Below are 27696 nucleotides of genomic sequence, written 5' to 3'. Positions count from 1 at the left end.
TGACATGCATCAACCAAGTTGGCGAGCATGACCACCCGATCCTGTTAGTTGCCTCTTAACGACAAGCTTAATCGACTTTAACAGCAAGCATGGGTTGCCGAAGACCTGTTCTACCCGGGATCTTCACTGCTATCAAACAATTTAACTTGAGATGGGCTAAAAATATTCAATCATTTTCTTCAAGAACTTTTCAAGCAAACCCTGGATATCAAGGTTTTGAAACAAGGAAACAAATATTTCTTTCTTCATACTTGATTTTTATTTTCAAGTTAAACATGTACAAGGATGCCTTTGCAACTATCATTTGAACGTAGCTATGGCAACCACTTTTGAAAACAAAAATCAACATGTTTCAATAATTACAAAGCAGACAAGTCCTGGAGAGTTTTCAATAGGTGAACCTGAATATTCAGACATAGAGAAACTAAGACTTGAAGCACCATGCTTCGTCATGTGCAGTATTCCCGAGGCCTGAATAATTCAGGCTATGTTAAGGTGAACGAACCTAAGGTATGTTTGCATATACACAACAACATGGGCTCATCCAGGCTTGGCTGTGTCTTAAACAGCCTCAATTGCAAGGGGAATCTGTATGTTGACTTGGGAAAATCCTCTACTGACAGCAACCCATCTGCATTAACCCTTGCAGCTTCAACTGGTCTGAGATAGGGCCAGTTCCGTCATAACACAGCATCATATTCAAATATTTTTACCTTGTGCGGCCGATCAACTGATCTTTAATGCAACCATTTGATTGACCTTAAGGATAACATTAGTTTGTCCATGGACAAATACATAATATATATTGTCAATAATAATTATGACTGCAAATATGTTATACAGACTTGGGATTGCACAATATTGTGGATCAGACATGATACGGGGATATCATTTTCATCTCACATGACCAATCTAGGGCAAGTTTTCATGAAGAGGTTAATGAGAAAAAGGGTTCATTAACAGCATTTTAAATAAATCTTTGAATATATTTTTACTTAACAAGTCAACAAGAGATTCCCCTGGCACATGAATCGCAATAGCATCATAATACACATTGGACCATTTCAATGTATTTCTTTTAAATAAAATATTAAGGCAGTGAGTTTTCAACTTTCTCTGCATAACAATTCAGTATAAAAGATTAACTGTTTAGAACAGCTCACGAAATACACAAAATTGGTAGCATTTATTATTACATGTTTAAAACTATATATGCTTTGAGCTGTCGCCCTCCCCCAAAAGACCCCCAATGTTTGAGAATATGCCTCTGGAGTTTAAGACTGTGCTTTGACACTTGTGGCAGCAAGCTGTTGTACTTCTCAGTCTGTGCCATATTGGAGGCTCAGCCAATGCCATACAGATATGCAACACAAACTAGGCATAACAAAACTTATCAAATGCCCTTTTACTCTATCTGTTGAGGTATATAAGGCTTTCAATATATTTCCTAAAATGCCAGAAACAGAATTTTTCCAAACAAAGTTAAATATATTTTAACTTTTCAATAATAATTTCAGTTCCACGGCTTCAATGTCATGCATGCCTTATAAGTTGCTTTTGAAAATATTTGAAAAACATAATTGTACCACTGCTCCTTATACAGCATCGCAGGTATTTAGAAATATGATTTATATATTAAAAAACTGTTAGGTTTGGCTGTGATCTCAACATAATGGCACAGTAGCAGCTGTTCTGCTTGGCAAGCGTCTCATTTCAGAAATGATCCAATGGCAATCACCAAAAGAGGTCAAATTGAATCACTATCAGTATAATGGACTTGTTAAAACATGTTATGCATAACAAGGTAGCCAATCTCAAAATAGGGTGAGACTAGCGAACATTACCTATCCTTAATTATCTTGCTGGCATCTACTTGGGACAAAACTCCCATATCTTAATCTCATTTCTCTGGTAAAATAACTCTTGGCTTCAGAAAATGAGATATATTTACATCAACCTGATATAAACTATCCAAGTTGAAAATACTTGCATGACCAAACTGATATGATTTTAATGTTGAAACATGCAAAACTGTATCCTCGATCACTGGGGCCTGCTAATAGTGATTGAAATGTGCCCAACTGATCACAAGCAGGTTGGCTGGACCAACACAAGAAGTGTCAAACTCCAAGATGTTCAGACCAGATACAGCACATGCCATGACCAAAAGTAATTTGCAATATACACAATTGCTGTTCACACCACCAAAAACACAAGTATCACTTGGGAGTGAGTGAGTAAGTGAGTTTGGTTTTACGCCGCTTTTAGAAATGGGCTTCACACATTGTACCCATGTCAGGAATCGAACCTGGGTCTTCGGCGTGACGAGCGAACGCTTTAACCACGAGGCTACCCGACTGCCCCTTATCACTTGGGAAAAAGAGTTGAGTGTGTTTACAGCCGATTATTCCTCAATTTGAATTGATGTTTCATTTCTTAAAATCATTTTTAATGCTACACTAGGCAACATTCCAGTTATATGACAGCAGTCTCTAAATATCCGGTGATCAATAATGTGAGCAGCGTTCCATGCAGTTAGGGTACAATGGCACGCAATCAACCAAGTCACACAGAGCCTGACCACCCAATTCATTTGGTTGCCTCGTACAAGAACCCCTTGTATCCAAAGGATACATTTACCACAACAGAGACATTTGAGAAAAATTAAACCATATCAATTTGGTCATGTCAACAATTTCACAAAACTTTGGCAATATATTTAAGAAAAACACAATGCGTAAATATCCTAGCCATTTTGACTGCCAGATGTCTTAAGTACATTTACAAAATTATTTTGATTCATTATAAAATAATAATTCAGTTTCACTGAAACTTCCCCTAACTCAACATGCCAGCCCTGATGTTAAGGATAGGTCTCTTACTACCTGGCATATATTATGAAAGAGGACAAGTGACAGACACAACAGCACACAATGTACAAGGCATATTCACAACGTGAAAATAAGTTTTTGTGTACAGAACATGCCATATTCTACCCTTCCAAATGTGTCCTCGTCTGTCGTTTTTCTGGACAACTCCTTGTATGCATTGTTCCCATCATATTTACACTGGAAAGTGACTCAACAAATCTAATTGTTGTATAACAATCTTCAAAATCGGACATTTCCTATTGCTCATTTTCACTGTGTAATACGGTAATTATCACACGCCTTGTAATACGGTCATTTATCACCTTGTAAATAGACGTCAAGGATTCATCTAGACCTGCTAAGAGGTCAATATTTGGCCCCAGGTCTACAGCGATTTTCAGTAAAAATTCCCAAATTGGAATAAAATATTGCCAATTTATGTTATTACGTAATAACAAATTTCATGACTTTAACAGTGGCGACTTTCAATTCAATGACAACAGAACCAATACATAAGAGACTTGTTCAGTTTTACCATTTCTGCATTGAATGAAATATTAAATTCGAGATGAATGTAAGAATAAAGGACTTTTAAGAAAGTGCCAATTTTGAACAAAATTTTGGTTTTTTTCTCTATTTTATCTGCAAAGGAGAGTTTGTTTGGAACCGTGATAATCCCTGGGCCTTGTGAACAGATAAACAGAGAATTGTACATTATTGATGAAACATGATTTAGTTATTGAATACAGCTCAACATCATGGACTAAATAAAGCAATTCTAGAATAACTTGGCTTTTTGTAACTCAATGTTATTTTTCATACAAAGAGATAAATGAAAGTAGTCAGCATGTCTAAAGAACCCTGAACATGTGGGGTATTCGTATTTGATATTGCAAGATCCCACAACTTAGAGAATACTTTCTTAATAGTATGGTTTGAACAAAATTAAAGCCTGTGAATGAAGGGTATTAACACTTTTGAGGTTGTGACCATTTCTTCAACATCTACAACACTCTTTTTAAAATAAAAAAAATCAAGAAAAAGAAAAATTCTTAAAAAATATTCATTATGTCCACAATGTGAAAAGAATAAATACATCCAATTGATTAAGTATGCATTAATTTGGTTATCAATTGTCTAATATCCGTAAAGCATATTGAAAGCCTCAGTTGGTTAATTTAAAAAAAACATAGGAACTACAATATATGGTCAAAAGAAAAAGTTTGTGTCTTGTTTCTTTTTTGATCATGTCGAAGCATATGATGCTTAATTTTCTGAACCGCTGTGTCGACAAAACAAAACAGCGTGGAATTAAAGGGTCACCTCGAAAATAATAAACAGGTCCCTACGATATTGAATAATGGTTATTTACCTATCCTTGAGGAAAACAAGCATGGTGGAAAGAACGGGTGAAAAACACTGCGACCTCAGAGAAGACACTCATGCCAGCGGACACAAGAAACAATAGTTATTAGCGCAATCATAAGAAGTCTACATGAAATCATGCTCCTCATCCCAACAAGTTACAAGTCTCAGCATCAAATAAACTTGACTTGGGACATCTCCAATCTTCACAATGACAGTTGTCATTGGCAATGTGGCTGATAACACTGGTAATATTTGTCACGGAGGACAGACCACTTGACACATGGCCTCAACCCATGGCAGTATCCTTTCACTATACCTAATTCTCTGTAGAGGATTCAATAAATCAACATTCAGATCATGTTTTAATCTGTAAAAACATTGTACTAAAAACAGAACAGTGCCATACTGTTACCTCTTCCTAGCCCAGTCTTGGCAGAGATAAATCTAGATCAGTCTTTAATAACTGCCTCTGATTGCCTGTCAGGCCCAAGAGCCCAACTGACAACTGGATCGATATTTCGATCAATTATGTTACAAACTCAAGCGGACTTCTTTTTAAGATTACATATTAAAAAACATTGACATACCATCCGACGTATAGTTTGAAAAAGTACAAATCCGATGGTTCGCCCTAGGGAATGCTAAGGCTCCGATTGTCATTATATCACTGTGACCCTGCTTTCAGTTTATCTTTACAAGCGTATCACAGTATTCTTCTCTTCATGTCATCACTGAGTTCACAAATGCTTTTTTAAATCCACATGAGGACTTTCCCACCTACAGAGCCATTTCCATTAAATAGCAGTCAGATGTATCCGAACAATATTTTTTTCTAAAACCAAAAGTGTTACTAATAAGTGGGTAACTTCCTATACTGGTCTTTGGTTTTTATCCAAATAAAAATCAACAACTACACCCCTAAAAACAAACATGAATTAATATTTCACAATTAACAGAAACCACTTTACAAAACAACATAACAGGTACTTATTTTATTCACATATCAAACTAATTCTCCAAAATCTCAGCTGACCAAAACCCATAGTTGACAAATCGCTGCAAACAAAATAGCTTTTTTTTGTGTGTAATGGAAGCCCTCAATAATTCGAAATGCAGGTCAAACTACCTTTCCATTAAGCTTTGATTTTAACAGTGTGGCTGTAAGTCAGTATCAACAAAACTGGAATGATATGTCTGTGTCAAAATAATGTGGAAACCTGACAGAAAAACAACATCGAGTAATTAAATACAAGTAATTTGGTAGAAAAATTAATGAACTTTAACACTTCCAATTTAGAAAAGTCCTAAGGCACAATGCAATTTCATAAGTTAATACTTTGTTACAAACAGCCATGACCGAAAAACAAATATATCCAGACTACGAACTAAACGATAAGAGACACAGTAGAAATGTTACAAGACACGCCCAAGGATAGAGACAATACTTAGAATACATTTAAATAAATGTCAGATCAAATCAGTTAATTCAAATTTGATTCCTGTAGGATCCACCTCGTCTCGATTCAAAGTCTGTCCTCAAATGTGCAGTGAGAATCATCATCACTACGTCGTCAGCAACTGTGGACATGCTTCAAAATTGGGCTCAGTGCACCGAAAGGCAGTTCTACAAGAAGTGAACAGGGCGCTTCAGGAAATATCTTATAACCTAACACAGGGTCCAAGAGTTCGGTCATAAATGTGTTTCTCGTTTTTCTTGCATAACATGGACAGTACCACACTGCAGAGAGACAGTTCCAACACTGATATACAATAGCATTGAGCAAAATTATCCATGGTTGTGAATTACTGCCAAAATGTCTCCAAACTTACTTGGCACACTAAAAGGTCCTTTAGTTCCGGTTGACAAGCTAAACCTGGTGGATGCTTGTTACATCGCATGAAGGTATATGGTAGGTAGGCAGTCTTAGGTTGAATTCAAATATTCTGTAGAAATCATAATCAGTGATCAACTTATTATTTTCATCTCAAGTCAAGGATGAATACATAAGAAGCTCCTTCATATACGTAGTCTGTAGGGACCACAAACAACGTCTTGTCATGCATGCAATTCATGCCCCGAAAACATTTCTCCCCGGCGAAATCAGTTTTCTTTCACTCGTATTTCTAAGGGAATTCAAATAGATTAGAGTCTCCATGGGAGTCGCCAGTTTCCAGATGGGCTCATCAGCATCTTCGGGCACCTTTGCCTACACGTCCTTGACCTCATTCCCGCTATGGCGACTTATTCTGGGGGTGCTGATGTGATGGAAACAGAACATTTCTTCATCCACATCAATTACACTGGGTCAAGTTTTTGGATTGCCAGGGTGAAACGTTTGTTTGCTGGCAGGACTTCCAACTTGGATCAGCCGTGGCACAGATGGCGCCACAACATCTAATATGGCAACAATTTAATTAGTGTCTTCAGCTGTGGTCAAAACTTGAATCCTTCCGATGGAATCTGTGCATTAGGGTCAAACTGGTATCCTTCGTTTGATGCTTGGGGGAGTAACGCCTCCTCTTCAATCTATAACAGGTAAAGGAAGTCACGAGTCAACAGGAATTAAAGTTATTCAGAAAAAACATGCAAGCTGTTTGTTTGTTTGTTTGTTTGTTGTTTAACGCCTCACTCAGCAACATTCCAGCTATATGACAGCGGTCTGTAAATAATTGAGTCTGGACCAGACAATCCAGTGATTGACATCATGAGCATTGATCTACGCAATTAGGATACGATGACATGCATCAAACAAGTCAGCAAGCCTGACCCCCGATCCCGTTTGTCGCCTCTTACGACAAGCATAGTCGCCTACTTACAGCATGAATGGGTTAAAACGCCGCCTTGAGACAGTAACAGGGAGTGAAATGTTGTTTATAGCTGTAGTCCATAATGTTTCAGCTGGGCAGGGCAAAAACACCTGTGATTTGGTGGACCAAGCACACCTGTGGTCGAGTGGACCCGACATATCATGTGGTCAAGTGGACCCTACACATCATGTGGTAGAGTGGACCCTACACATCATGTGGTCGAGTGGACCCTACACGTGGTCGAGTGGTCCCTACACGTGGTCGAGTGGTCCCTACACGTGGTCGAGAGGACCCTACACGTGGTCGAGAGGACCCTACACATCTGTAGTGGAAAGGACCCTACACACTTATGGTCGAGAGGACCCTACAGATCTGTAGTGGAGAGGACCCTACAGACTGATGGTCGAGAGGACCCTACACATCTGTAGTGGAGAGGACCCTGTACACTTGTGGTCGAGAGGACCCTACACATTTGTAGTGGAGAGGACCCTACACACTTGTTGTGGAGTGGACCCGACACACCTGTAGTCAAGTGGACCCTACACTCTTGTGGTGGAGTGGACCCGACTCACTTGTGGTCGAGAGGACCCTTCACACTTATGGTGGAGTGGACCCTACACACTTGTGGTCGAGTGGACCCGACACATAATCCAAGCTGCCAGGGTATGGCCAGGTCAAAAGTGACCACTTGGGTCTCCATTTCATAGGACCATAAAAGTAGGGACTGTCCTGACACATATTTCCTGCAGAGCTGGAAACAACTCATGACGAAGGAAGAATATTGTTTCTTGTTGTAGTTGTTGTCAAAGCAGCATGCAGCAACATTACAGTGAGTGAGTATGGTTTTACGCCACTTTTAGCAATATTCCAGCAATATCACGGAGGGGGACACCAGAATTTGGCTGCACACACTGTACCCATGTCGGGACCCGACACACCTGTAGTCGAGTGGACCCTACACACTTTTGGAGGAGTGGACCCGACACACTTGTGGTCGAGAGGACCCTACACATCTGTAGTGGAGTTGACCCGACACACCTGTAGTCGAGTGGACCTACACACTTGTGGTGGAGTGGACCCGACACACCTGTAGTCGAGTGGACCCTACACACTTGTGGTGGAGAGGACCCTACATGCCAGTGGTGGAGTGGACCCGACACACCTGTAGTCGAGTGGACCCTACACACTTGTGGTGGAGTGGACCCTACATGCCAGTGGTGGAGTGGACCCGACACACCTGTAGTCGAGTGGACCCTACACACTTGTGGTGGAGTGGACCCTACATGCCAGTGGTGGAGTGGACCCGACACACCTGTAGTCGAGTGGACCCTACACACTTGTGGTGGAGTGGACCCTACATGCCAGTGGTGGAGTGGACCCTACATGCCAGTGGTGGAGTGGACCCTACACACTTGTGGTCGAGAGGACCCTACACACTTGTGGTGGAGTGGACCCTACACATCATGTGGTCGAGTGGACCACTTGGGTCTCTATTTCATAGGACCATAAAAGTATGGACTGTCCTGACACATATTTCCTACAGAGCCGGAAACAACTCATGACGAAGGAAGAATATTGTTTCTTGTTGTAGTTGTTGTCAAAGCAGCATGCAGCAACATTACAGTGAGTGAGTATGGTTTTACGCCACTTTTAGCAATATTCCAGCAATATCACGGAGGGGGACACCAGAATTTGGCTGCACACACTGTACCCATGTCGGGAATCGAACCCGGGTCTTCGGGGTGACGAGCGAACGCTTGAACCACTAGGCTACCCGACCGCCCCCAGCAGCAGCAGCAGCAGCAGCAGCAACATTACAGGCATATTATGCTGGCCTGTAAATAATCAAGTCTGAACCAGACAATCCAGTGATTGATATTACAAGCAAATGATCCATGCCAACAGGGCGCAGGGACATCCATGAAGTCACTGAGTATGCCCAACCAGATAATAAGCCCTGTTGGAACACCTCAAAAGTCACCATCAGAAATACTAAATAAAACGTATACTCACATCACCAGAAAAGTAGTGATCAATAATTTCATAGGCAAGTTTGTAAATTTCTTCGTTTTCGTGATTCTGTAGACTTTCAATTTTGTCTAAGCCTGAAACAGAAACATTCTTCATAAACCTTCATGTATCATACACAACCCAGTAAACATAGTCAAGTGTTTCAGACAGTACTTATAGCACCCTTTACAAAACTGACCACAAGCTGCTGCATTTGTTTTTCTTGTGTTTTGTTCCTAATCAACATAATCACAGCAGAATTTCACAAAACAGCAAATTGTAGAAAAATTACAAACATATCTTGATATTTCAAAGGAACCAATTCATCATAAAAGTCAAGTCTCTCTTTCAGACCTAATACAGATTATACCAGCTTTCAATATATGTACTATCAAAAAGGTAGATCACTCTTATTCAAGTCTCTATTCAGATCTAATACAGATTATACCAGCTTTAAATATAAGTAGCATCAAAAAGCTAGATCACACTTAATCAAATCTCTATTTCAGATCTACCGTATTCGTCGTAATAAGCGCCCATGGCGATATTTGCTAACATATTGGCTAGTGAAAAAACCCAATTAGCACCCCTTCAGATTGATCAATGTACACAAGACTTATTTATTCGCGTATAATACGCACTTGTGTGTTATATGCACCCTTAATTATGGGCAAATTAATTCTGGAAAAATATATCTGTCGTATTCAGGCTGTCAGCATAAACCACAAAATTTATCTTTTAACTCTGTTTTTTTTCACCAAAATATTATTCTAATAAGAGCCCCCTATTTCTAGGTTTGAGAGCGCCCTGGGCGCTTATTACGTTGAATACGGTAATACAGATTATACCAGCTTTCAATACAAGTACTATCGAAGAGGGAGATCACTCTTAATGCAAGTAAGTTTTTACCGCCACATTCTTCTATCATCTGGTTGATTGATTCCAGGTCATCTCCTGCCATCTTCAGGATGTTGTTGATACCATCAAGGACGACATTGACAACTTGAGTGTCCTTGACCCCCAGAAGATTACAGAACGGCGGTATAACGCCTTGTTGTACTACATATGATACCTGAAAACGGAGGAACATTAGATTCAAAATAGGAGCAACTATTGCATGAAATATAACACAGGATAACAAAAGATGATCATTTCAAAATCAATTCTTGTTGTCAAATATTCCTAGCAACACCAAAACACGACTAGTCAGGAGGGATTTACATGGTTTAAGTGTCAAGGGATTCCATAAATACATGGACTGCAGAAAACCTTAGAGATCATGTGACCCCGTTAACTTCTGAAGAGCGCTGCTGAAGATTTTTTCTATCTTAAAGCTGCACCGAGCAGTATTACAGCCATATGACGGCGGTCAGTATGTAATCGAGTCTGGACCAAACAATCCACCCAGTTGGAATACAATGACAAGCATCAAGCAAGACAGCAAGCCTGACCACCTGATCCCTATAGTCAACTCTTATAACAAGGCGACCGCCTCCGTGGTCTAGAGGACGAGCGTCCGCCTGGAGAGCAGAAGGTCTGGGGTTCAATCCCCGGTCACATCATACCAACAGACTTTAATTCCAGCCTAGTTCGGCAAGGGTGGAAACTGGACTTTTATAGTCAGTAAACTCACTTGCCTCTGGAAGATGAGTACAAGCAGCCACACACACACGTGCATGCACGTCGCTATGTAAGTGCAATAATCTTTGACGCGACATTAAACCCAAATTTCACCTCACCTTAGGACAAGGGTTGCTGAAGACCGATTCCAACCCCTTCTTTACAGGAGTGCTGTTTAAGAACTCACCTGTTCTTTCCTACCACTTATAGTTAAATTGCTGATTGCCCAGGCTGCTTCCTTCTGAGTCTGAAATTCACCCTGAAATAAAGCATGGAAGCAAGTCAGTTCAATTCTGGTGGTATAGATTTCTTTATGTCTAAAATCTTCTCATTCAATTCATATCCTTCAATAAAGATTTTGACACAGTATGGGATTGATACAAGATCACAGATAAAAATATATTTTGCTCATGGATGTGAAACTTCGACATTCCTTACAGGTTCAATAAACATTGTCAACCACTTTACAACTGCCTAAACATGTCTTGATTTTACAATGCCCTCTGGTATACAGACACTTTCATATTAGAAACACAAAACCATCAGCACTATGACCCACTAACATGACTAATAATAAATAAATTCAGACAAACAAAAGTTTGGTTGGTTTGTTGTTTAACGCCTCACTCAACAATATTCCAGCTATGTGACGGCGGTCTGTAAATACTCAAGTCTGGACAAGACAATCCTGTGATTGACATCATGAGAATCGATCCATGCAATTGGGATACGATGACATGCATCAACCAACTCAGCAAGCCTGACCAACCAATCCCCACTCGCCTCTAACGACAAGCATAGTCGCCTTTTATGGCAAGTATGGGTTGCTGAAGACCTATTCTACCACTGATCTTTACGGGTCAAAAGTTTGGTAAACAAATAATCCCAAATATTTGGGTTCAATGTGACATCATAAAGTTTAATGTTGCTTAGAACATTATTTGTGATATCAAAAAGTTTCAGATGATTGTGGGAGGAAAGCCTAAAGTCATCTAAGGAACACAACTCTGCATGGTGAGTGAGTGAGTGAGTGAGTTGGGTTTAAAGCCGCTTTTAACAGTATTCCAGTTATAACGCGGCGTGTCAGCTTAATGTGGGAGGAAAGCCCTAAGTCATGCACATCTTAGAGATCTGTCATCTAAGGGACACAACTCTGCACAATGAAAAGCAGAACCTGTGGGCTACAAGTCACCCAGATAATAGAAGAAAATCCACAATACTGAGAGAGTGAGTGAGTTTGGTTTAACACCGCTTTTAACAGTATTCCAGTTATATCATGGCGTGTCAGCTTAATGTGGGAGGAAAGCCCAAAGTGATGCAGGTCTCAGACGTTTACCACTTCGGTGAAACCCACGAGCACGGGTATGGTGCTGACAAACCTAGAAACATAATCGGGGTGAACCGGGATTCGAACCCACAATCATAGGTTTCTGGAGTGCCTAAGGGATGCAACTTTGCACAGCAAATCATGGCACCTTAGACGACTGGGCCACCCGTGCCCCGACAATACTGAGCCTCCAGTCCGGACTTACCCTGTTTAAATGGTGGATGATGAGAGGTATTAGCCCTGCATCTATCACAGCCTGCACCTGCTGTTGGTTTCCAGCTGTGATATTTGACAAGAACCACACAGCTTCCTGCAAAACAGATAATGCCACATGAACTTCATACCAAATGCCATATCATCTAAATCTCAATACAGATCTATGCACAAACAATAATAGTAACGTGTGAACCCTTTATGTATGTTTCATCAAATTTTAGCAAAATACAATCAAAAGTAAGAGTACAAGAACAATCATGTCGCCAGGTTTTCTTATGAGATTGAAAGTGAGGGAGGGAGTGATTATTGCTTAATGCCACATCAGCATTTTGCAGCTATTCGCAGCGACATTGTAAGAGGCAATGACAAGCAAACAGACAATAATGTTCTGCAATAAAGTGATTAATTCTTAAAGATTTAAGAACACTTTCATGGGACAGATTATCATGAATTTTACATACCGTATTCGACGTAATAAGCACCCCACTCCAATAAGCGCCCACAGCGATATTTGTTAATATATTGGTTAGTGAACAATCCCAATTAGCACCCCTTCCGATTGATCAATGTACACAGGATTTATTTATTCGTGTGTTATATGCACCCTTAATTATGGGCAATTAAATTCTGGAAAATATGTGTCATGTATAATACGCACAGATTTTTCTTTTGTATCATTTCAGGCTGTCAGCATAAACCACAAAATTTATGATCTTTGAACTCATTTTTTACGGTTTTTTTCTCACTAAAATTATATTCTAATTGTTAATGTGTGGATACGAAACTTCCCCTCGAATACGAAACTGATTTGAGAATGACTTTACGGTGGCCATCTTGGTTTGCTCTAGGCAGGCAGTTGAGTGACAACCTGTGTGGGTGCAGGAGGTGTATTGTGTTGGCAGTCGGATTTTGAATACAAGTGTATATGAAGAACCTGTGTCTGTCTATTTTTTCACTGATAAGAGCCCCCTATTTCTAATTTTGAGAGCGCCCTGGGTTCTTATTACGTCGAATACGGTAATAATAATTTTAATCAAATCACACTGAATACAGTGTTGTAAAACCTTTGCCAGCGTTGTCAATCGTAATTTCCCAACCACCTTGTACTGCAATACTACAGGAAGAGACACAGCCACTAGTCCTTGAGTCCGAGACTAGAGAAAACTTAGGGAGACAAGTTGTTTTCTCCCAAATCTAGCAATGTTACACACCGTATTCTACGTAATAAGCGCCCACGGCGATATTTGCTAATATATTGGCTGATGAACAATCCATTTAGTACCCATTCCGATTACTCAATGCACACAAGACATTTATTCGTGTATAATTCATACTCGTGTGTTATATGCACCCTTAATAATGGGCAATTAAATTCTGGATATATTAAATATCTGTCGTGTATAATATGCAAATACTATTCTTTTGTATCATTTCAGGCTGTCAGCATAAACAACAAAAATTACATTCTAATAAGAGCCCTATATTTCTAATTTTGAGAACGCCCTGGGCGCTTATTACGTCGAATACGGTAAGCGACGAGTCCGAAATGGCTTGCAATGGTGTCTGCCCCTCTACTACTACCATGACAACATGCAAATCTGTCACCAGCTTGGATAAGAGATCTGTTTGTGATATCTTACCTTGTTTATTTTTTCTTTTGGATGTGACAAGAGAGAAGGAAAGTGTGTAAGTGCGTCACAGTTTAGCACCACCTGTGTCTGTTCGTCAGTGCCAGTGACAATGTTACCCACAGCCCTCAATGCTGCAGTCTGTCAACAGAAAGACAATTCACTGTCAATTACACATGGTCTTGATCACCAGTCACCAACATCAGTGACAGACGAACACTAGCATGAGCCCACTAGCCCAGACAAACTTTGCTAGTGTTAAAGATAACCCAAGAGCAAGTTTGTTTGTTTGTTTGTTGTTTAACGCCGCACTCAGCAATATTCCAGCAATATGACGGCGGTCTGTAAAATAATCATGTCTGGACCAGACAATCCAGTGATTGACAACATGAGCAGCGATCCACGCAATTGGGATCGATGACATGCATCAACCAAGTCAGCGAGCCTGACCACCCGATCCCGTTAGTCGCCTTTTAAAACAAGCATAGTTGCCTTTTACGGCAAGTATGGGTTGCTGAAGACCTATTCTACCCCGGAATCTTCACGGGTCCCAAGAGCAAGTAAAATTTCAAACATTTAGGGGTATAGCCTACATTCTTGGTCAAGTTCCATTCCTGTATTCATGGTACTACACCTTTCTGACAGTAGTCTGTAGTACCTGGATCAATACAGGTGGCAAGTGATGCCAAGCATTCAGAAATGCAAATCAGTACCCATACAACAGGGCTCCAGATATTTTTCAAGCTATAGTCTTGTTTGTTTGTTGTTTAACACTGCACTCAGCAATATTCCAGCTATATGACGGCGGTCTGTAAATAATCAAGTATGGACCGGACAATCCAGTGATTGATATCATGAGCACCAATACACACAACTGGGATACGATGACATGCATCAACCAAGTCAGCAAGCCTGACCACCCGATCCCAATAGTCGCCTCTTTCCTCAAGCCTAGTAGCCTGTTACAGCAAGTATGGGTTGCTGAAGGCCTATTCTACCCCGGATCTTCACATGTTTTCAAGCTATTGAGCATTTACTTACCTGATATCATTCAATTTGAGTATTTGAAGTTTTCTTGGGGTATTGATTACAACTTTACTTGACTTAGGTGTAGTCTACTAGGTATTTTTAAACCAATGAGTGACCTAATTCTGGACAATTTTGTCAATTTTCAAAGCACCTAGCAAATATGGTATTTTGCTTTCCACTTCAATTCAAACAGTATAAAACAGTATTAAGTTACTACTTTACAGCCTTTCTTGTTTGGTTTTGCTGTTTAATGATGCACTCAGCAATATCCTAGCAATATGACTGCAGTCTGTAAATAACTAAATCTAGACCAGACAACCAATTGATAGACATCCCTATCCTTCATTGGTTATCAAGTCTGGGCCAGATAATCCAGTGATTGATATCATGAACATCGATACACACAACTAGGATACAATGACATGCATCAACCAAGTCAGCGAGTCTGACCACCCGATCCAATTGGTCGCCTCTTAAGACAAGCATGGCATCACAGGCGTACAAGTTCCCCTGTTACACATCCATCACCGAAATACCATGTGCAGTCTCAAGACCTGTCTCACCTGAACTTTAACATCCTGATGGCTAAGCAGGGGAACAAGGAAAGGAACCACACCCGAATCTATGACCATCTGAATCTGGTCGTTGCCCCCATCTGTCAAATATGACAACGCCCATACTGTGTCCACCAGAATCTGAAACAAACGGGAATTATGACAAAAGGTTCAATGATTGTAGCTGAACCTCAAAATTCACATGTATATTTTTGTTGCTTGATTGACAAAGTGGTATTGTGAGTTGGGTTCAAGGCCGTTTTGAACAGTATTCCAGTTACATCATGGCGTGTCAGCTAAATATGGGAGGAAAACCTGAACTGATGCAGGTTTCAGACGTTTAACACTTCGGTGAAACCCACGAGCATCGGTATGGTGGTGACAAACCTAGAAGCATAATCTAGGCAAACTGTGATTCTAACCCGTGATAATAGTTCCTGGCATACCAAAGGGATGCAAATCAGCACAGCATCTAAGACGACTGGACCAACTGTGTCCGTATTGTCCACTAACACGTGTGACATAACACTCCATTAGCCCTCTCACAGCAAATTGAAAATCTCCATGTAATTTCAAGGCTCATGTAAGCGATATTCTTAAAGCAATTCATGTTTACATAAAAATCTTAGAACCTAGGAATTATGAATCTGTCCACCTGATATCCCTTATATGTTCTAAAACAGCATGAATACCGTGTTCATTATTTAGATTACTTCAAATTGCTTTTCTGGATGTTGCTATCGTGATCAAAAGGTTACTTCCTTGTAGAAATTCCTGTTATATTTTCAAAAGAAAATATTCAATGCAATCTGTGCAATTCTCCTAGCACAAGCCCAACCATTGCTCTCTGCATCATTTTTAGTAGATTTTAGGGTCTTATACAGAGTAATAGCTGAACTTATTGCACTGAATAAATATGTTACCAGACTGGGAGCTCGGACTATTGGCTAAAGTTATAGACTGTCAATGGTTTCAGAAAAGCCCACCAGAGGCTTCATCTGAGACTGGTGAAAATATTGCAATGGGGCTACAAAGATGAGTATACTTACATTAACGTCTGTATGGTGGATTAGCTGACAGAGTGCAGGGAGAATTTCTTGAATGGTGTCTACAGGTGGTGGTGGCTCCTTGTTCCTACACAAGTTCACTATGACCCAGGCGACGTTCCGCAGGAAGGGGAGGGGGATATTGGGGTTGATGAACTCGAGAAGAGGGGCAACTGCCCCTAAACTTATCACATAGTCTCTGCACTGAGGGCCATCACCTGAAACAGATGGAGTAGACATGTGAGTGAGTGAGTGAGTGAGTGAGTGAGTGAGTGAGTGAGTGAGTGAGTGAGTGAGTGAGTGAGTGAGTGAGTGAGTGAGGTGAGGTGAGGTGAAATGGGGTTTAACGCCGCGTCCAAGATTATTGCACTTATATAGCGACGTGCATGCACGTGTGTGTGTTTGTGGCTGCTTGTACTAGTCCGGACTGATGCCAATTTATAGTGCTAGCTCACTGAGATACCATGCCACAGTTTAACATGAATACCCCACTCAGACACAGTATACTGACTCCGAGCCGACCAGTCCTTGTTTAGCCTCTTAATGCCGAGCACCAGACAGGGTAACAACAAGTACCATCTTTTAACGTCTTTTGGTATGACGTGGCCGAGTGAGTGAGTGAGTGAGTGAGTGAGTGAGTGAGTGAGTGAGCTTTTACGCCACTTCTAGCAATATTCCAGCAATATCACAGCGGGGGACACCAGAAATGGGCTTCACACATTGTACCCATGTCGGGAATCAAACCCGGGTCTTCGGCGTGACGAGCAAACGCTTTAACCACTAGGCTACCCGACCGCCCTCCACATCTAAAGAGTCTAAAGAGTCTCCTCGTACAACACGCTGGGGTACTGCTTGGGTGCTGCTGGGGTACTGCTTGGGTGCTGCTGGGGTACTGCTGGGGTACTGGCGACGTAGTCAACCACAATGTCCCCACCGAGTTACATGAACCATGGTACAAAAGAACATGAAAGCAATGTGGTGATGTGACATACCAATAATATTTCCTAATGCCCAGACTGCCTGTTCGCAAACGTTTTGGTGCTGACTATGAAGAAGACGAAGAAAGAGTGGTACCGCTCCTGAAAACAACAGCAGAGTCAAGCATTGATTAAATGGGTAAAATTCTCACACACACATTCATAAATCTTAGTTACTATGTTGATAAATAATGTTTGAAGTTCCTATCTTTTTGCACACCAGTAATGATGGTCTTTTTTTTTATTTATGTTTTATGTCGCCCTCAAGCCTGGACCAGACAAACCAATATTCAAGATATATGTCGGCGGTCTGTAAATAACCAAGACTGGACCAGACAATCCAGCCATTGATATCAAGAGCATCAATACAAACAACTGGGATACGATGACAAGCAAGCCTGACCACCTGATCCCATTAGTCGCCTCTAAACAAGCATGGGCTGCTGAAGACCAATTCTACCCCAGACCTTTACAGGGTATTTGAAACATGAAGATGTTTGCCTCGCACACTGACCTGCTCCAACCACTGCCTGTGTCTGCTGGGACGTCCCAGAGGCGATGTTAGTCAATGCCCACGCAGCTTCAAACTGTAAGGAAGGACTGAAAAGGAAATCAGTTTCCAATGTCAAATCTTGCTGTAATAATTCAGGAATAATGCTTCAACATAAAAACACAATGGATTTTAAAAACATTTCTGAAAATGTATTCACATTTTGGACTGAACACTTTTCAGCATGTCGTCAATCAGCTAAGCCTTAAACCCACACATCCACAACCTCTCATGAACCAATGAGAGCACTTACTTGTCATCTTTCAGCAAACAGTCCACTAGAATAGGCAGGATTCCGGAGGCTATTAAATCATCAATAGGAGGGTTTCGATCACTTGAGAGAAGTTTTCTGAAAACCACAGAAAGACATTACAGGTAGGAAAAACAAGAAAACGACCTGACGAACATTTGACATGCAAATATACAAATGCATCTTCCTCCGCTGGGAAAACTCACAACCATCCAGAGGGGACACAGGTGGCCCAGTCATCTAAGGCGCCGCGATTTGCTGTGCAGAGTTGCATCCCTCGGGCATGCCAGAAACCTATGATTGTGGGTTCGAATCCCAGTTTACCGGGATTATATTTCTAGGTTTGTCAGCACCATACCCGTGCTCGTGGGTTTACCAAAGTGAAAAATGTCTGAGACCTACATCACTGCGGGCTTTCCTCCGACATTAAGCTGACACGCCGCGATATAACTGGAATAATGTTAACAGCCGTGTTAAACCAAACTCACTTGCTCACAACCATCCAGAAGGATCAAGTAATAACAGTGGAGTGAGTGAGTACAGAGACTTTGCTTCATACAGATGCTGTATCAGCGTATTGTACGGATTGCAAATTACAACCATATCAAACACATGGGCGAACAATACTATAAGCTCTCATCATTAATTGTTACCACACCTTGTCTATTTTTTTCTCATAAATGTTCTTAAAAAATTATAAACTTTTGTTCACCGTATCGTGCATTACCTTCTGCTTAAATAGATTTCCTCCCAAGCCTTCATTGTCATTGGCTTTTAACAATGCACTTGAACTCTCTCGTCTCGGTTATGTTTACGCAAGTTTGGCACCAAAATCCAAATGTACAACAAAAGGTCTTTGACTGATGATGGTGCCATATCATAACAGTACTTGTGAATTCAAGACATTAGCAGTACAGTACTTATTGGTTTGATAACATTTTTCTGGTACTCGTCAGTTCTGATATAGAACGAGCAGCACTGTGCCCATATGGTTGAAAATTAACCTGGAGCACTGCAGTGAATTATCAAGACCTGCTCAGAGGCCGATATTCGGACCAAAGTCTCCAGTCAGTGAAAATTACCAACTTTTAAGAGGTTAAAATTTAATGTCTACATATTTACTGTATAGTTCTTATAACTAATGTAGTGGCTTTCTAGAGGGGACTTATAAAGACCAATAAAGTGGAAGAAGCTTTAAAGTTAAAGTTTTACATAATTTCAAATTTATCGTTAATATACAATAATAAAAGACAATACAATTTATCAAAATAATGACTGTTTCCCAATTTGTTTGCCAGGTAACTTCAGTTTGGAACCCTAGAGAAATCCCTGATCTTAAGCTAGAGCAGAAATATTCCAATCTGCAGTCGAATCATGCAGTTGAATCAAGGTGTTCAGTGAGTCATTGAGTGTCATTCAACACCTCAATCAGGATACATTGTTATGCAATTTACGCAGTCCAAGAGCTTGACCACCTGATAACATAAATCTACATGCTGTTGACGATCATGTGGTGCTGGTGACCCCCTCAGACCCAGCATCGCCTCAAATGTCTTCAGCACGCCAGGCTAATGCCTTAACCATCAAGGAACCATCCACTTTTGAAGCTTTGTTGCTTGCCTACCTTGCAGCCTGCACAGCGCTAAGTTGAACAGTTGTATCGGGACTTGAAGCATTCAACACAATTGTTTGTAGGGACTGGCTCGTAGGTTTCTCATTATCATCCGAATCTGTACTATCTTGAGCAGGGACGTTCCTCCTTTTCAGGACATGCTGATCACGTTTATTCTGAAACAAGTTAATTGTCATCAGTGGTCATGTGAAATTTATTTTTACAAATTCTGACTAACTTTACCTTAAGAAATAAACAACTCGTGGTCGCGGTTTATCGTACAAAAAAATACTGCAGGGAGAATATAAACCATGAGGGGTGCAGCCTCAAGTGGTTTATTCTTCCTGCAGAGTTTTATTATAAAGATAAACAATGACCACAAGTCGTTTATTTCTTATTTGAGATATCAACATTTAGTACAGCCTTTTTACATGTTTTAAGGATGTCAAAAAATTGTACAAGCTTTAAAAACATGTACCCATATTTAAATATTAATGTCTCCCTGAATAGAATCTGACCTCCGCAAAGTCGGGAGTACTCCATTTTAACTACAGAGGGGGTAACTTTCGTATTCTCACAATTTTCACATCAAACCTTTTCTGCACCTTTTCTCCCAATACTGATTGTCATATCTCTCCCACTTTTGGGTGTGATCGTTCGGCCATTGCGTTCATCTGCGCTGTCCAGCCACATCTATGGCGAACAACTCACTAGTCACATCCCTCTCAAAAAACGTCGTCCAAATAATGACTTCATCAAGTTGCGAGCGCATGATCAAATCTCCAGAAATGAGGTCATGGTAGAACAATGTTTTATCGTGAAATAAACCACGCTTCATGCTTCATTGTTCTTCGCGTAGCTATCTTATATTTCCTAAATAACCTTACACAACATTGATCTTTTAACACTCATTACCTCAAGCTTTATTAGTGAGTGAGTATGGTTTTACGCCGCTTTTAGCAATATTCCAGCAATATCACGGTAGGGGACACCAGAAATGGGCTTCACACATTGTACCCATGTCGGGAATCGAACCCGGGTCTTCAGCGTGACGAGCGAACGCTTTAACCACTAGGCTACCCGACCGCCCCTCAAGCTTTATTAACCATATTACATAACTAATTCCTGAGCGACTTCAGAGATGTAAGATTTTACTCATTTAGACCGATTTATTTATCTATGTTTCAACTTTGATAACTTTATGGGACCAGGTGCAACATGGTTTCGTCAGGTGCAACTAGGTTTTCATGTCAACATGCACCTGGTGGAGTTGTATCAAGTTTCTTAAATCAAGCCCTGAACATAGTGATATACCTATGATATAAATCACAACGTCATTAACATGGAACTTCCCTCAGCGTTAGAAATTGGCACTATTCCTGCAGTCCTTGCCAAACTGCCAAATAGTTAAGGTACTAGGCTATCATGTACTCTCTGAAATAAACCCATTCTACAGAAAAAACAGTTGTCAAATTATAGTTATAAAATATAATAAAAAGGAGCCCAGAGACTTTCTTCAGTAATCTAGATTGCCAAACATTATAGACTTGCATGGGCTGTATTGGATACATTTGTTTCAGGGTCTGTAGGACTGACTATTAGGTAGTGAGTGAGTTGGATTTAACGCCGCTTTTAACATTATTCCAGTTACATCACAGCGTGTCAGCTTAATGTGGGAGGAAAGCCCAAAGTGATGCAGGTCTAAAACGATTACCACTTCGTTGAAACCCACAAGCACAGGTTGCTGACAAACCTAGAAACATAATCGGGGCGAACCGGGATTCGAACCCACAATCATAGGTTTCTGGCGTGCCCAAGGGACGCAACTCTGCACAGCAACACGCGGCACCTTAGACGACTGGGCCACCCGTGCCCCCGACTGACTATTAAGGCACCATAAATATATGTTATTATAAGGACCAGTGGACTGAAACTGTTAGTTTCTACCGCTGACCCGGCTCTGCCATGTCACAAACCTGTGGCATCATATTCATGAAAATTTACCTCAGTGATTTACCTAAAAAAAATTGGTGTATGAGTCCACAGTCATTCATTCACCTTAAAGGTTTAGGAAGATGTCAAAGCATTATGCAGATTCTGAAGCTTGATGCTCATATCTATAATGCGTTGTCCATTTGAAACAAAACTAAGTGCAGAAAGTCAGCATAGAAAAGTCAACAGCTACATGCATGCTACAAATAGTTTTAATGATTGAAACAATTACACATTTCGTGCATAAATTAAAACCATGATAGCCTTCTCATTAGTAGAAAGTAACATTTTTGGTCCACTAGTCCTTATGATGATAATATGCAGCAAAACCCTTTAAAATGGCAAATTTCTATTAGTCATTATGATACCTTAACTATTTGGCAGTTTGGCAAGGATTATAGGACTAGTGCCAATTTCTAACGCTGCCTTCTGGCAGTGCTCTTGTACAAATTGATACATACATGTTAAGCCACAGTAACGACATGCTAGAAGAAACTGGAGATTGTAAATATTTGTCAAAACAGAATACCAAAATACCCAACCAGTTCCTCAAGGCCACAAGGTCATAACTGCTTACTACAGAAAAAGACTAATCAGAAAGCACCATGCCTCCTACTAGCCTAATAAGGATCTCACACATCACATCCAGTTTGGTGAAACCAAATACTGAACAACTTTGTAACAATAAGTACCCTGTCACTATAGTTATATCGTTAACATGTCCTTAAATGTGTGAATGACCTTGACAGGTGGCAGGTATAGAAATACAAGAGCCACTGACACACAGACATATAGAATATATTTTCACACACTGAAAAATGCTTTGCTCTTTCATGAATTTCACAGAAAGGTTTCCAAGGTTTGAGATATGTTTTATGTAACTCTGTGACCTTGACCGATTACAGAGATCAACTTTAAGCTGATGTAATCTAGACCCCATCCTAGAGATCATGAATATTCAGTTCTCTTAATTCCAATCATGAATACCCAGGGCCCTCTCAAAATTAGAAATAGGGGGCTCTTATTAGAATATTATTTTAGTGAAAAAAAGATGGTTAAAAGATAAATTTTGTGCTATATGTTGACAGCCTGAAATGTTTGCGTACGACCGATATATTTTTCCAGAATGTTAATTGCCCATAATTTTGTGTGCATATAACACATGAGTGTGTCTTATACGCGAATACATAAGTCTTATGTACATTGATCAATCTGAAGGGGTGCTTATTAGGATTGTTCACTGGCCAATACATTAGCAAATATTGCCGTGGGCGCTTATTAGAGCGGGGCGCTTATTACGTCGAATACGATACTCAAGATCGTGTCTAAACAGGATTCATTGCCACCTAGCTCATACCGATTGACCTTGACCTTCAAGTCATACAGCTGGAAAATTGCAGTGTAAAAACAAATGTTCAAGGTCATCCTATAACATGCCAACAGAAATCACCAGGGGTACATACAAGGTACATTATTAGGAGTCTCTAATATTTAAGTTAACACATTCACATTAAGCAGATCCCTTTTACAGGGTGCCTGCTTACTGACTGAATGATGGTAACATTTGACACAAACTGGTATTGATAATAACAAATATTCCTGAGATATATGCGCCATGTTTCATAACACAGTCCGATTTGACCTTGACCTCAGATATATTTTCGGAAGATCTGCCTTCATGTTAAAGTGTGATTAATAACATCATTCAGTAGTTTTGTTATGCTAAAGAAAAAGCAGGGCCAGGAAACAGATATGAAGGATCTAACAATCTGAATTTTAGACCTGCATATATCAACACGATCAGCCAAATAATCAAACAAAACCCTTATCAGATATTGCATTCATACTTCTTACAAAGTGCTCAGCTTTCCTGTAAGTGTCAATCAAACTGCTTAAATCCAGTGGCAAAGAAGTATAACACACAAAGATAAGGTTGCAGGAACTAACCTTATCAAAAATGTTACTGTGTTTGGCCAAATCAAACATACAAAACGACAGAAAAGTGTGTGATTGCTTGCTTGTTTTCTGTAAGCTCACTATTACAACCAATTATTTTTCGAATAATTGTTTTTCTACACTATTTGCAAAATAGGTCATAGACCACATCACTGAGGAGGAATAGTAAATGCTCGTTTGTACAGAATAAGTTTCCGACAAACCAGAACTCTCTAGCCTTTTTAGCAGATATGAAGATATATTTATATTTTCCATCAGCCATAATGTAAATTTAAATGTCTTTTACAAAATTTGGGACCATTACTGTGGCAACACATTTTTTTCTGCAGTTGCAGAGAAACCTCCAAGCCAGATTACTTTTAATTCACTCCATACTTAGGCGCAATTATGACATAGCACAATACCACTGCCTAGCACAATACCACTGCCACAAGCTAATTTGCATATCATGTTTTCTCTTGTTTGTAAAGCAACATACTTTTAGGACAATCAGAGCAGTTTGTGTTACTGGAAGTCCTTTAGCGTGATTTACCGATTGTTTTGCATAATTATAAAGATATCTTTCAAAAACTGCTGTAGTTACGGGTATAAACCTATCACAAAACAATAATTACCATACATTAACAAACGCATGATTTCATAACCAAATTAATATCATTGAATAATGAAAATATAGTTGCAAAATCCAACATGGTCTGACTATAAAAAATAAATTTATCATTGCAATAAAATAATAGGATATGTATGTCCATATTTCCAAGATGACAAAACAGACAACAATGAAACCTCAATGTTTATCTTTCCAAATTTGTCTGGTGTTAGTCTCCATGATTTAATGACCTTGGCTTACTTCAGTCTTGTGATACTGTGATTTATTATACCAATAATACTCACTTTCCTCAGCTCTATCGTGACCTCTGTCCTCCGCCTCCGCATCTCCTGCAAGGAACAATACAATAGTATATGTAACAGATCGACTCATGGACTTCTAAACTAAAACTTCAAAACTTGACTACCATCTGCTAATTTTAAAACAGATTGATAATAAACTGTATAAAATATCCTTGCTAATATAGCCAAAAGATGATGATCATGATGACAACAGGTTTCAGAGTTTGTGTCATAGTTCACATGCGGCTGCACTACTTTCCGTCATTTTTGCCATGTGCAATACGTGACCCGCCATAAAATGGGAATTAATTCATTTTTTGTGTGACATAACCGTATCATTGTTGATTTTGTTGACAATGATTCTCTGATGCATTGCTTCATTTCGGTGATAGTTTCACTTAAGAGATGTTGTTAAAGGTATCTGATACTTGACAGCTCAAGTTGCACTGAAACATCATTAAAATCATATCTTTTATTAATCCAATATACCTTCCTGCATAAAGATCTGATGACCCCTCAATGGAGGTCGCATCAGGTGAATTTTCTAATCAGCAATGAGCCTTCTAAATTCATGATATGTGTTATGAAAGCAATTAGTACAGCACATCTCTCTTCTGTACCATGAAAATTGACTTAAATGGACAGTTCTGAATGTAAATAAGAAAAGCCATAATGCTGTTTTGGATATTTTACAAAACCCATCATTCCTGAACACATCATCGAAAGAATACTTTGTGTTCTGCTGTGGCTTTTAAGGTGGTAAAGACATTAATTCAAATACTATCAGAAGCTGATTAGCTGAAGAACCTACACATCTTTAAGCATGTTAAGTTAGATTGAGTTTCCTCAGGGTACACATGAAATGATCTGTGAAAAGGTTGTCAGATCTTCACACAGAGGCATACCATATCCAGTATCAGAAACAACTGCCTGCCCGTGCCTAGTAACTTTTCTGTCTGGCTGCATGAAATTTCCCACCACCTGCCAGGCTGTCTGGCACATATTTTTTTTTTTAAGACTACTTACATATTCAGTTTTATTATAACTTCTTGTACATCTTCAAGTAACTGACTGCATTACATCAACCGAATCAAGCTGTGATCCGTCTAACTTTTTGCGATTTTTCAATATTTATCATGTTTATGCCTGAATGTAGGAAGGTAACTTTGAAGATGGGCAGGCAACACTTATAGGTCACCTGCATGACTGTCTTGTTGGGTTTTAAAATAATTTCAAACACTGATCATAACAGTAAAAGATCTGAATTTAATTAAATTATGAGACTAAGATGAACAGTGAATGGGTGAAATAAGAGACATCCCGAATGAAATTATTTGGGCTAGACGTCTTTACTCTGGTTAGGTAATAAGATATTTTTCAGATTAAGTGTCTGTTTGTATTTGTAAGCAGTGGCGGTTGATACAGTGAGAAAAGAAGTTTCAGTTTCACACCCTTTTTTCAAGGTATTTCTGTATTATGACAGCATGTCAACTTAAGAGACATATAACATGTTTAACACATACTCATGGTGATTGAGGAGACAGTAGCAATAGGTGAATAAAGACACCATTACTTGATGTAATACTACCTCTGTACTATTATTGGTTTGTTTAATTGCCTTATTTTAGATATTACAAACACTAAGGTTCACTTTTAAGCCTACCAAACAACATTATTCAAATACACATCATAAGCAAGCTAAGTACCAAAACTGAAAAATCAAGAATTAAACGTGAGAATGACATTAATGTGAATTATATGAATAAACATGGCTTTCAATAATAAAATATCCCACTTTTTCTTGACCTACTGGTGTTTGTCACATAGACTAGCTGTACAAAACAAGCACGCAATAACAGCAAGTGAGTTGTGTTTAACCCCGCTTTTAACAGTATTCAAGTTATATCACGGCGTGTCAGTTTAATGTGGGAGGAAAGCCCGAAGTGATGCAGGTCTCAGACGTTTACCACTTTGGTAAAACTCAGGAGCACGGGTACGGTGCTGACAAACCTAAAAACATAATCGAGGCAAACCAGGATTCAAACCCGCAATCATAGGTTTCAAGGGATGCAAATCTGCACAGCCAATTGTGACGCCTTAGACGACTCGGCTGCCCGTGCCCCCCACCCAATAACAAAATAATGTAGGAGTGTTTGTGACAGGACACAATTTGACGAAGCTGGGTTTTTTTCAAATTCCAAGTTAAATTAGTGTACTTCCCCACAAGTAAAGTGGACAAACACATGTAAAATGAGTGAATGAACATGCCAAATGCACATGATTCACTTGTGTATTAAAAAGTGAGTTATCCATCACAAAAAAGGAAGGTGGCCAACTTTCAAAATTACAATTGCTTATTAAGTAGTCCTCGGTGGAGAAAAGAGATTCCCTGATTTCAAAGATATATCAAAGTTATTCTTTTTGTTTACATTGTTAAACCTGTTGTTGTCAATGTTAGTTTGTAAATATGTATGACAAGTGCTTGCAAGAATGAGACTTCATTTAAGATGGCGGCACCCAACGAGTGAATGTGTTAGATGTCGCCAGGGTAACTTGTAAGCAATTTTCTGTGTAATTGTATATGTGACGTAACTGAGGTAGGTTGCCAGGGGAATGGCCGTTAGACATTGTCATGATAAGAGCTCTGCTGTGTCAGTACATGCACATTACATGTCACTAAGCTGAATGTAACCAAATAAATGATGTTGATGCAAGACATTATTGTGTCATCATTGTATAACACCAATCTAACCATGCTAACAATAATTGACAATTTCAAAGGGCACACCTGAACATTTTGTGAATGCTCTGTGCATGCTAACTTTGGTAAACAATTGGGTCTGATCACTAGATAAACGAATACTTATTATTTGCGTTTTAAAAAGGATCAAGCACCACTAATAACGGAAATCCAAAGTAAGGTGCCTGTAACAGTGATTTTGTCAAAAAGCTTTATATACATGATATAGGTCAATGTCTTGGACCCCAGAAA

At 39.7% G+C, this 27696-nt stretch overlaps 1 protein-coding gene across 1 annotated transcript in view; it reads right to left on the bottom strand.

The window, feature by feature from the left end:
• Positions 1 to 236: 236 nt before the first annotated feature.
• LOC124152127 (importin subunit alpha-4-like) overlaps positions 237 to 27696 on the bottom strand; it is a 29004-nt gene continuing 1544 nt past the window's right edge. Inside the window, exons 2-14 of the mRNA XM_046524899.2 lie at positions 24708 to 24752; positions 19878 to 20041; positions 18257 to 18352; positions 17968 to 18053; positions 17469 to 17555; positions 16480 to 16694; positions 15440 to 15571; positions 13860 to 13988; positions 12209 to 12313; positions 10864 to 10935; positions 9966 to 10128; positions 9060 to 9151; positions 237 to 6765 (exon numbers count right to left, since the gene is read on the bottom strand). Of these exons, the coding sequence (XP_046380855.1) occupies positions 6673 to 6765; positions 9060 to 9151; positions 9966 to 10128; positions 10864 to 10935; positions 12209 to 12313; positions 13860 to 13988; positions 15440 to 15571; positions 16480 to 16694; positions 17469 to 17555; positions 17968 to 18053; positions 18257 to 18352; positions 19878 to 20041; positions 24708 to 24752 (1479 nt within the window). The 3' untranslated portion in view covers positions 237 to 6672. The remainder of the gene's footprint in view (positions 6766 to 9059; positions 9152 to 9965; positions 10129 to 10863; positions 10936 to 12208; positions 12314 to 13859; positions 13989 to 15439; positions 15572 to 16479; positions 16695 to 17468; positions 17556 to 17967; positions 18054 to 18256; positions 18353 to 19877; positions 20042 to 24707; positions 24753 to 27696) is intronic.

The sequence above is a fragment of the Haliotis rufescens genome, unplaced genomic scaffold, assembly GCF_023055435.1.
Source record: "Haliotis rufescens isolate VD_foot unplaced genomic scaffold, xgHalRufe1.0.p SCAF_52, whole genome shotgun sequence".
Lineage (NCBI taxonomy): Eukaryota > Metazoa > Mollusca > Gastropoda > Lepetellida > Haliotidae > Haliotis > Haliotis rufescens.
Note: the sequence above shows the minus strand (reverse complement) of the source record. Positions and strands in the feature narration are given on the sequence as shown.